The 12,328-nt window shown below is 41.2% G+C and overlaps 1 protein-coding gene across 3 annotated transcripts in view; it reads left to right on the top strand.

Moving 5' to 3' along the window:
• Nucleotides 1–6,312, top strand: part of chchd3a (coiled-coil-helix-coiled-coil-helix domain containing 3a) — a 62,764-nt gene extending 56,452 nt beyond the window's left edge. For all 3 annotated transcript variants that reach the window (XM_061029420.1, XM_061029421.1, XM_061029422.1), the window contains 2 exons: nucleotides 2,166–2,301; nucleotides 5,640–6,312. In XM_061029420.1, the coding sequence (XP_060885403.1) occupies nucleotides 2,166–2,301; nucleotides 5,640–5,663 (160 nt within the window). In that variant the 3' untranslated portion in view covers nucleotides 5,664–6,312. The remainder of the gene's footprint in view (nucleotides 1–2,165; nucleotides 2,302–5,639) is intronic.
• The last annotated feature ends 6,016 nt before the right edge of the window (nucleotides 6,313–12,328 follow it).

The raw sequence follows: 12,328 nt of genomic DNA on the forward strand, positions 1-12,328 counted from the left end.
AGATTCTTGTCCATACCCAATGGCACAATGTTGCAGTCTAGACACACAGCAGTGGACTCTTCTGCTGAATTGGCCAAAATGTAAAGGTTCTGTTTCACATTTTGCTATATATGCTTGTTTGAGTCATTGCTGAGAGCCAGATGAGAATTGTGACTGGACAGTTCATGTAGAAGTTGAAATTAACATCCAGTTGGACTAGCTTAGCATTAAGACTGGACATAGGGACCTGGCGAGTCTGGCTCTGTACTAAAGTGTTTCTTTTGGCCCTGTCTGGTTACTTTTAATGGTTGGTGAATGATTAAGTGTATTGATAAATCCCACTACGGTGGTAGCTGTGGAACGCACTTACAAGGACTATAGAATTTTCCCGGCCTCCTTTAACATATATGACCATGTGGGGATGCACATATGTACGCACCTCCACCGCACCAGCTTCCTGCTGCATGTCACCCCGTTTAATGACCTGTGCCACCAGTCCCCTGCGTTGTATCCAACAGGATGGGGGTAATTCCTCTCTCTGGGGGGCTAATCAAACATCAGATACTGACTATGGGGCCTCGGCTTCATCCCCCAATATTCCTTTGAGATCAGCAGAGTTGCTGACGGGCAAAAACCCCTCTTTTCTCTTTCACACTCATGCAAGGCGTTTAGTGAGGCAGATGGAGTGTCCTGACCACTGGTGTGAACAAAACGATGACACCGCCATTAGCATAATAGCCGTAGCATGTGCATGTGTCATCATTATTGGTTTTTATGGGGCGTGTGAAGAGACAGACAAAAGCAGTTAACATTGGGTGCGACACCAGAGTTGATACTTCATAGAGTGACTGAACTATCCAACTCTTCCATACATCCAACGTAAGAGTCCCATTTAGGTGCACCAAAGTTATCATAGCATCTACAATTAGGAGTGCTAGCCTCTGGATGTTTCTTGTGCTAAGTATATAGCAGGTTTCAAGGACAGACAAGCAAAGTTAGCAATGTGTATACAATAACCAGGCAGGTTAACATCCACAAAGTACTACAACCTCGTATTGGATTGTAAAGGTTCAGTGAGGTAGTTCAATCAGCTCAAGGTGAATTCAATGGCTCAACGACACTCTCAGAGAGCCTTCCTGAATCAACGGATGGATTCATTGGGGCTCCAATAGACTAGTCAATACGCCGCTCTCTGTAAAGCTTTATTTTTTAAAGTAAACTGTAACTTAATGATCAGGAAGGAACACTTAGCTTGCCAATTATTCTAACTCCATCACAATCTTCATTATGTTGTAACAAGTTAGCATTATTGCTTACCTAGATTCATCCATTCCCTTTCTCTTGTTTTGTCTGCATTGTAAATTGATTTGCAGAAATAGCTTCTCTCCTATGCAGTCCTATGGATCTGATGGATCTCTCTTTTTAGGTTATATATCCAATATTGGCCACTGTGTGACACTTCTTATTGTCTGTTTTCAGAGTGTCCCTCTGGCCTTTGTCAATATGTTGTAATGCACACATTGGTGAGGTCATCACAGGAGGATTGACCATGACCCTTCTCCTCCCAGCAGATACAGCATTTGTTTAATTGTTACTTGAGGTGTTGTGTGGACTGGAATAACAGTAATCATAATAATCAACTATTTATATAGCACGTCTCAAAACAGGGTTACAAAGTGCTTCACGAATGAAAATAAAATAAAAGATACATTTGAGAAAGACCATGATTAAAAATGAAAAAAGGTGGGGTAATATACAACAAGATAACCACAAATGATAAGGAATGAAAAGAAAATCATTAAGGTCACCAAAGATACAACGATGTACAAAGAATAAAAACCACCAATGGATAAAGAATAAAACAATCAGAGGAAACAGATTAAAACAACAAAATTGGACAGGTTGCTGCAGGAGCTGGGGATCAAACCCCCAACCTTCACGTTGAGAGAAGACCGACTCGACCAACTGAGCCACAGCAGCCCCTAATAATGTTAATGTCACGGCATTGCAATCTTTATTTCCCAATGTTTCCTCAATTTATGTCCATCTTGACCGTTTGCCACTCTATTCTCACTATCGCGTTGAACTCTTTTTATTTTAACACTTTTATCACATCTAACACTAATCCTCTTTTTTTGCGCCATTTTCACACTAGTTCCCCCCCCCCCCCCTTCTTGCTCTCGCAGGCAGTACGAGATGTATCCAGTGTGCACAGACCTGCAGGGCCAGATCCTGGCATGCTACAAAGAGAACGTCGGAAAAACCCTCAACTGCTCCAACATTGCCGCTCTTTACCTAAAGTGTGTCAACAACGCAAAACAGGTGCGTATTTAGTCACTCTTCATATCTCATTTGAGCATCATTTGCTACACCTGTCACTTGCATCTTTTGCATATGAATGTTTTCTGTGTCTATGCTTGTCAAGTGAAATGAATGAGGATTATAGTGCGTGCAACCAACGTGAGGAAAATACCAAAACTTGAATGCATCAAAACACTTAAAAAATAATCCTTTTTTTCCCCTCTCTGCAAAGAATGAAAAGTACATACATGCACCCTCATAGGCAGATGATTTGTAAGTTAAAGTGGCTCCTAATCTTTTAGTGTAGCTTTCAGTTCAACTGATACGTGTATTACAAAGTAGTGTGTTAGCCTTACGTCATGGTTCCATAGATGTGTATGGTAGCAAATGTAGAGCAGCCATTCCCTTTTAAATGTATAAATGAATTAATAAAGTATACACATACACACTGGCATCCATTTACATGCGCCGGCTCCTTGCTTTTAGACAGGAGAATATAATTTCCACTGTGCCACTGGCGCCTGAATAAAGCTAACTCTAAATAGGCAGTTTAAACCTTACAATCTATTTCCATAATACCTGCTGACACCGGCGTTCTCCCCGGCTGTCTCCGTGTGTGTGTTTTAATGTAATCAGACCAAAGGAGTAGCCGCTGCTTGTTGGATACCGTCCTCTCCGGCGCTTTCATTGCCAAGTGTAAATGTTTTTTTTGCCCTCTGTCTCTCCAGGTCACACACTGTATTGTGATTGCAATGTCACTCAGGTTGATATTAACTTGATTCCCCCTCTCTCACTTTGTGGTATGTAACATCCATCGCCCCCCCAACAAGTCTTAATTTACATTCATGGGGCTTTTTCTATTAGATTTTTCTTACATTGTTTTTCCGGAAATGAAGGAAACTGAGTTTTATGTCTCATGTGGGTATTCATATTAGATCTGAAAGTCAGATGCTGGCAGATTTTTAAGCTATACATCATGTAAATTGCACAATGTTTTATTCATTGTGTGTGTATCTGTGGGCGTGTGTTTTAGAGAGAGATACCTGTAGCCTCGTCATGATGCAGCAACCGTGCGTTCACCGTCCGGATGCTGTTATGATGTTGTAAATTGTTTAGAAGCGAGCCTGAGATGATATGGTAATCCGCTCCGTGTTTATCACCCTGCGGCAATCACAGCACACACTCCTGTTTTTCTGTGGCTTATCCGTGTGAGACTGACTTTTAAAGTCATTAAGCGCAAAAAAGACAAACAGTTCTGTGATAAGGCTTTAAAGGAATAATATGTAGAATTTTCAAGACGAAAAGAAACAAAGGGATAAAGTTGGATGGATGTGTGCCGATGGAGCTTCATGATTAGGATGTTTACACAGTTTTATCAGAGCCAGGCAGGAAGAACAAATGTTAAAGGACGTGACTTTGACATCTGGAGGTCAGAAAATCCAAACGTGACCTCTAAAAGCCGTCTCTCATCTCCTCGCCCTTTCTGGAAAAAAACTCACTTGATAGCAGTTTACAAACAGCCAAATCCCCTTCTTTGTCCTTCCCCTTCAAATCCTAAAGTCCACAAAAAATAAAACTGCAGCACCGTGGTGAGATAGAGAAGTCCAAGATGGCATCTCTTGGAGGATAAAAATCCCCCAAATCTCAGTTAAACAATATTGACCCCTCAACTGGATTCAGCCAAGACATCCAGGCCTTTGTCACTGATAATTAGCGTCTTATCGCCACAGTCAGTGATAACATTTAGACCAAATCCCGCTCTGTTTTGTGCCCTCTGTGCTCCGCCATCGGTCCTTCCTCACTCCCTCCATCCACTATCCCTTCATCCCTCGTCACATTTCTAATGCATTCAGCACTTAAGATAGCAAACTGTGAGGAAGAGGCAGTCGAAGGACAGATAAAGTCTCTTTTTTTCTCTCTCTCTCTCTCCCTCTATGAAAAAAGAGTTTATCAAGCCGGCCAATCTCGCCATCCATTGCCTGCTTCCTCATTCCATATTCTCGCCGCATGAGCGCCTCTCGCTTCCTATCTTTTCCTTCTCCTCTTCATTTTTAGACTGACCCCTTCGTCTCCTTTTTACTCTCGAAGGGAGCAAGCTGGATCGCTGTTTGTGGTTTCAGTAGGTGTTTAGTTTGCAAGGATGGAAATAAAAGGGAATATTGATACTGTATAAAAAAAGGGTCTTGATAAATCATTTTTGAGTGGTTCAGTGTGTCATCCAGACATCTGTAAATCTTGCATCACTGTTTTTCTTCCTTTTGGTTTTAAAGATCTGTTTCAGACATCTTTCTGATCAATTATTACAGAGATGTGAAAACGTTTTCTCTTAAACTACTCTATGTTTATAACCAGTTTTTGAAACCAAAGATGATAGTGTATAATCATATAATAACACAAGGTGAAAGTGGGTTCTAGGGGTAAAACTCACTAAGAAGTATCACCCAAATCTGCAGCTTGTTCAGCTCGCTTCTTCACCGGGCTCTGACCTCAAGATGTGTCATTAAAGGAGAACTGGGATTGTTATGCAATTGTTAACTTTGGAAGGAGAAATCCTGACACAGTGATATTATTAAATAAATATTGACTTTTTGCTCAGTTAAAAAATTCAACCTTGCACACTGTTCACACCAAACTGTTGCTTCAGATTCAATTTTGAGAGAGAAGAAGTTGCATGGATGCGATGAGATTCTAAAGTAGATTCCACCATTATATCTAATTCATATTTTACAAACAAACAACAGTTACCATAACGATCCTGTAGCTTCCAATATAAGGCTGAAGTTCAGGTACGCAGGCCAGGTATTACCCTTGAAGTGATCTCTTCAAAGTCTGCTCCTTGTTTTAATTTTGATTCTACTCTTCAGTATTCAAACGTTTGTCAATAACAGCTTCCTTTGCAGAAATTACATTTTACTGAAAAGATCCACAAATTGTCCAAAACACCAGATGGTCAGTGACGAAATCAGATATCTTTTCCCCTTACTTTCTGTCTCCCAGTCCCCTTCACTTGTGTCCCTTGTTTCTTTCCCCTCTTGTGTTTTTTCCCCCCCCTGTCCCTCCTCTCCTCTTGGGCAGCTTTCTTCAGCAGCATCAGCTGCTGTCGCCCAGTTCAAATGCTTATTGACAGAGAGTGCTGGGGATTTGTGGTTGCACTTATCGCTAACATGGAATCCATTGCCCTCAGGTCTTTTCTCTACTTCTCCCCACTCTCTCCATCCTTCTTCCTGTTTTTTATTGCGCTCTCAGGCCTCTCTCTCTCTCTCTCTCTCTCTATCTTGGTTTTTTTCTTTCTCTGTGGAGTATTTTTTTATTTGCCGTGCTGTTCCTCTAATGCACTTTTTGTCTGTTTTTGTCTGCAGAACAAGTTGAGGACTGGCGGTTAAAGAAAGGAGAGTGGAAGAAAGACAGCACAACGAAGAGTTTATGGTGTGGGATTACTTATTATCGACCGACTGACAGACAGACAGAACAAACCAGAGTGGAGGAAGTGAGGAATGAGTCAGCACCAAGACACAAACCCTCAAAACCCCCTGTGGAGAACCAGACTAGAGACACCAAACACAGCACCCTCAGAGAGACTTAGACACCCTTGTTTCTTGTTTTCCTCCCTCTCCTCTTAAACCTTTTGTTTTTATCTCTCCTGTGAGTTGGTGGGGAAGCAGCGACTACGTCATCCATTTAGGACAGACAGCATAGAACGACGGAACCCAGCAGGCCTGAGCTAGGCCGACTTAAAGAACATGAACACGATCAGCACCTCTGTCACAGACCCATCCTCTCTTCAACACCTTACAAGTCTATTTTTTCAGATAAGGCAGTCCTATTCTGTTACCAATAAATCATGTATTCATTCCCGGTCCCTTATTCACTATCATGTACACTTATACACGTGTTAGCATCTGTTTCTTCTTTGCATCTGTTTGTGTGAGTTAGCTTTCTGTTAATAATGTAACAATGTGCGTGTTGAGCATTCATCCAGACCAACACTTGTGACAACGTGTAATCAGAGGAAATAAAAGACAAAGCGATGCAGGGGCTGTTGTTGAACTTTTTTTTCTCCATAAATATTCAGTGGGCTTTGTGTCTCTCTCGTGTGTGTATGTGTCTGTGTGTGTGTGTGTGTGTGTGTGCGTGTGTGTGTGTGTGTTTTATGCTAATTACAGCAAGCATTGTACATTTTTGATGGATACGCGGCCCCTGCTTTGTCACAGCGACAGTTTGCTAAACGGAGTGAACGAGCCCAAGAGAGAGAGAGAGAGAGAGACAGGAGCATAGGGGAAATATTCATCCCAGATGTTCAGGTTTGTAATCTATCTTTCTCTCAATGTCTCTATCTTTCTTTTATCGCTCTGTATCTCTTTCTTCTTCGGCCCCCCCTTTGTCACTTATCTACTTTCTCCTCCTCTTCTTCCCTTCTGGAGAGTGTTTCTTTTCTGCTCAGTCTCCAAAGGCTAATGTTTCCTTAGAGGAGATGGCTTCTCTACGCTGTCTGCACTCTGCCAGACTCTCTGGGTTGGATTTAACTAGATATACACACACTCCTTATATTTGTGTGTGTGTGTGTGTGTGTGTGTGTGTGTGTGAGAGTAGGGTAGTAATGCAGCCATCCATACAATTTGTATGTTGTGTATGTGAGGCGACGTCAGAGGGACACCGTCTGGGTTTAATGCAGAGGCAGGTGATGTCACAGTAGACTGTATCTTCAATCTGCATCAGAAGGAGAAATTGTGTGTGTGTTGTGGAGGGAGGGGAAAGAGTGTGTGTGCGTGCAAGCATGTGATTCATTGTGACTAATCCCCCTCTGCGTGTCAGTCAGCTGTCCTTCTGCTTTTTGACTTTTGGAGTCGAGAAGGGGTGAGGGGTTGAATTCTATTACAGCATGTGTGTGTGTGGGTTGGGGGGATTTTCTAAAGGTTGGGGATAATGGGTATTGGAGTTCTCGGCAGGTGTTTTGCTATAGAGCTGACCAACATTTTTCTGTCTATTCCCCCCATTTTTTTTTTCTGATTTCTTCTCTCTGACCCATTGCAAAGCAGGCCAGGTTAAATGATTTAACGGTGTATTCTGTCTTTAATAAGATTGACTCCCTTCTGATATAATGAAAAGTTGATTCGAGAACCATGAAACTAAATCATGGGGCTCACCTTTCACTTTTTAAGGCAGCCACCACAACCTAAAAAACCTAAAGAGAGAGTTAGAAGTGCTTTTTATCCCTGTATGTAAGGCCATAATACAATGTGTTATTAATGTAATGCAAAATTAGCAAAAAATGTAGATGCACGCTTCCTGAATTGTTGAAATCTGCCATTTATCAGATGGTAGAAGTAATGAGAATTTGATGTAGGAGGAGATTATTTTCTTTATAAATAAAGGAGTACGTGTTCAAAAGTGACAGAAAGAGCTAAATGGAAACAAACTTTTACAGTGCGAGATGTCCTTGAGCTGAGTGGCTGCTGATAAGCCCCGAGGTGAAGCTGCATAAGGCAGTTTAAAGGGTCCCAGAGGTCGAGGGCTGAAGGGGTAGAGGTGATGAAGCAGGTGCACAATGAGGAGGACATCTTTGGAAATGCAGTTAAAGGTAGGTCATGGGAAGGTGAATTCTTTCTTTTTTGTCTCTTATAGAGGGGATAGCTAGGGGGGGGGGAACTCAGTATATAGATGAAAAAAACAAAAGAAACAGCCGAGGAAATGACGGTAAAGAAAAAAGAAGAAAAAGTGAAATTGGAAAATCTAAAATATGTACAAGCCTTAAAAGATCTGTCTCTTGCAGGTCGAAAATCTGTTGCAATGTAGTCCAAAGTTCTTTTGTCAACGTGATTGTTTCTCTAGTCTCTCTGCCAAGCATTAATGAAGCTAGCACTTTCACGACTCACACATTAAAAGAATAAATATTTGTCTCGTCTTTTTGTGCTCAACATCTATGAAAAGTGTTTTAGAACTTCAAGAGTTTGCTTGACACATCAACAACACAGTGTTTCCACAGTAAAACAAATGACTTGGAAGTCACAAGCATGCACATTTGCATTCTAACCGTCTGCAACAAGCTATAAAGAGTGTGCTACACTGACCGTTATTTATATCTGCTGCTGTCAGTATGGCTTCTTCTTCTGTCTCTGGAAGTGCTCTGTACCATCTGTCTCTGTTCAAACAGTAAAACTTTGTTACTGCCACAGATACCGCTTCCCTGAGTGGACTGCATAAAACGATTAGGCTGAAGCTGCAATTTAATTTCAATGAGGTCATTTCCATGCTTTTACAATACTTCAGTCATATATTGCGTCTTTCTCTAAAAAAAAAATTTAAAAAGCTGAATGTACTCAACTCTGCAATACCAAAGACAACATCCTCTGCCATGATGGCTCATCACACTTGATTTGATGACCTCTGAAGAAACCACTAGCTTTTCACTCTGAAGTTTTTTTCTCTGTCTGTGCGTCTTTGTGCTTTTTTAGTGCATCTTTGCACAGTCTATCCCCATTCTTGTGTCTGCATTGACTCCCTTTTTTTGTTCTTTTGTTCTGCTTCGCTCTCCTTCTGCTCCATTTCGTACTTTTTTTTTTTTTTTTTTTTTTTAACTTTCTTTCATTCTTCGCCTCGCTCCCTAACTCATCAAGGATACTGAGCCAGCCTGAGGGGCGGATCTATTGGCTGTGATTGGCTCTCCTCGCTTGCCAATGAGGTGTGAAGCGTCTGCCACGCTGCTATAACTCTTCTCTGAGGGACACCCTTTCCTCCCACACACACACACACACGCGCACTTTCACCACAATATGCTTCAAATAGATACAAGCGCTCGACGAATGCATTCACCCACACAAATTAAAGACACAACAGCAGCCACAATGAGAATGTGGTAAAGGACACCTCTTTCCTTTTGGATTGAGAAGAAGTAACCACACAAAAAAAGAAATGTTCTTGATTGCCAGTGATGCCAGTGGGGCCTGCAGACGAGAGTAGACTGTCATACACTCTATTCTAGTAATGGGCAGGCAGATGGCATGCTGCTCTGTAGCCTCTGCTTTGGCTGATGGCTCTATTCATCAGCTGCTCGGCCTCCCTGCAGCCCTGCACCCAGCTACGATTTATATCTCCCTCACACTCCCCTTTGCTATTCTCCCTTGCTGTTATTTATTTGTACTTTTTTGTTTTAGTCTGCACCTCTCTTCTCTCTTTTTTTCTCTCAGTCTGTGCTACTGTCTGTCTGCTTGGCACCATAAAAATTCTGTTTCATTCCAGCGAGAACTTCTGCTGCTGGGGGAGTGAGTTAGTGGCTGTGTGATAGAAAGTGCTGCTACCTTCCTTTTTTTTGTTGTTTTTTTTTTAGGGCAGACTGATGTTTTGATAATGACACTTTTTTACTGAAGCAGAGCTGCTCCGTGGCAAAGAAAGTTCCACTGGACTGAGTCAGACTAAGTGATGATTGAGCTAATGCCAGTTTACTGTAGTGTACATTAGCTTAACTGTAACATTTAAAGCAACAGCTTGATGTTTTGGGAATTACGCCATTGGCTGTCAGTGAATGGATCATACCACTTTCACATTTGTGCATAAGACATGACAGGCAGTAGCTTGTTATCTTAGCTAGCTTAGCAAAATAGACTTGAAACAGGAATCAGCCAGCATGGCTCTGAAAAGCTGCCGTTTTCTTTCACTTTACTTTGGTAGCAATTAGCCGATCAATATCTAAGCTGTTCAGTAATGACTCTTGACTTTTACTTTTGCTGTATGTCAACACATTTTGTAAACCTGCTGCAAGTTGAGGACTGAAAAGAAGTGAAACAAGAAGCCGTCTATCCTTCTGTAATGCACGATGTTGTCGTAACAATGTGAAAGTAAACCTTTTGTTTAAAAAAGTGATCTGCAGCGTTATACACAAGTTTCAGGAATGTTCTCTTTGCTAAAGATCATTTAACCCTGCAACAGCATTTTATTTTGAAGGTGTTTTGTAATGAAGACAACAGGTAATTAGACTGGCTTTGATAGTATATAAAGCACACACTTGCTTATGATTAAAAATAACTATTTCAAATTAGTGAAGGAATTCAATAAATAGGAAAGACATGAAGACAAAGAAACACTGTCAGACATATTTGACATCAGCTATGGTGGATATAGTGGTGTGATAGATGGAGACGGAGGCAGTGGGTGAGTGAGAGCTTGACTTTGACTCTCAGTTTCCCTCCAGAGATAAAGTGAGCTGTAATGAGGCCCTGAGCTGCCCTGCTGAGGAGACAGTAGAACCAGCAGGAGAGAAGGGTGACCTTGAAGGCCACGAGCTCACACTACACACTCTAACTCACATCCACAAACTTGGTTTGCTTGGTCCGCTCCAGCAATGGTTCTATTTTTCTACTGCAAAAGTAATACAGCCTCTACATCCCTTGTTTATATGAGGCTCATAGGATTGTGTCCATTTAGCATAATTCATTTCCATGCCGTGTTCAGTCGATCATGTCGTTTATTCTACCGCTGCTTCTTCCCACAGGCAAAATAAAAAGTTCTGAAGACTAAAGTTACTATGTGAGGAAAGTAACAGATTGCAAGTTTTAAGTGTGTCGTTCAGAGTAAAAAAGAAATCAACATATTGCAACTAATCTCTCTAGCTGTTATCTGGGCTGCTTAACTTAAAAAACTGGCACACTGGAGGGCTGGAATCAGAAAAACAGTAAGATAGAAGTTTGCAAATGAGGACATTTCCATCACTTACAATGAAGGTTTACGTTTTTTGTTTGACATCTCGTCTTTTTAAGGCAAGAAAATGTTTTTTTTTTATTTCTCTGGGGGAAAATGATCAAATTTATTTTGTGTTGTGATGCCTTCCTCACATACAAAAAGGAACAGCAGTTCTGTTTTTGTATAATTCTGTTGGAGCTCTTAGTTAATTAGTCCTGTTTTTCTTTTCTGGAACTACTGTATATTCCATTTGCAATCATTTATCTGCATAGTGTCACTCACAGAGTCTATTGTTTTGTATTTGAATATATTGTTGTTTTTTCCATGGTGTACCAATATCATAGAAACCTAACTTTATAATAGTGTAGGTAGTTCTAATTTGGTCACTGGATACTGTATTGCAATAGCAAAATCCTCCTAAGTTGACAAACCCCTATCACCAGCTGGTGTATCCTCTATTGCTGTAACACTAAACCCCACATGGTACCAAAGGTCGTGTCCAGATTACAATGCAGATATTTTAAGACACAAACTTTTTGTTTTAAAAAAATATCCCATTTATTCAAAGTATGAGAAGCACTTTCACATCTACAAAAAGTTTCTATGAGTTCTTGGTTAGCTGATGCAGACTGATTTAACACTAGGCCTATAACCAAGACATCCAGGAGAAAAAAGTTCCTCACATGTGAAGGTTAGACGCTCCCTACATGTAAGAGCAGCATATGACTGTGCCATAATCCAGTGGCTACTAAACCTGTTACATGGCCCTGCATAAGCCTGTATAGCCGTGACCTGCGAGGAGCCAGTTAAAACTAATCCCCACAACTGTAAAAGAAAAAAAAAAAGAAATGTTTTCTCATCCTTCAGAAGAGGATTTAAATTACTTTACACTGACAACTCGTGCTGTGGCTGCTTTCCTGCGGCAGGATGTGCTGCTGGCCTTCAGTGATTCTCTTGTTAATTTTTTTCTTCAAGTCCAGTACATTCGGGTGAGCAGGCTCCTTTTATTTACAGCGTACAGCTCATATTGTCCTTTCTGAGACCTGCACATGCACACTTGTACAGCCTTTTCAAAGACATGTGAACAGTTCAGTACAAAAAAACACCCACCTGCAAATAGAAATATATGTAGGTGAATACAGAGACGCACAATTGTTATTTACAATATGACTTTACATACAAATATATTGTGTGCGAAGGGCTGGAGGGCAAACAGGAGTTAGTTCAAATGAAAGCGCACACACGCACACACACACACATCTACGCACAGAGGCACAGTGATGCATATTGTGTACGAGACCTTATTGTCCCCAGCGCTTGTATAAGTAGCCTCAAGGCATTTGCAACACAGACACACACTCAAACATGATTATCT

The sequence above is a fragment of the Labrus mixtus genome, chromosome 22 (assembly GCF_963584025.1).
Source record: "Labrus mixtus chromosome 22, fLabMix1.1, whole genome shotgun sequence".
NCBI lineage: Eukaryota > Metazoa > Chordata > Actinopteri > Labriformes > Labridae > Labrus > Labrus mixtus.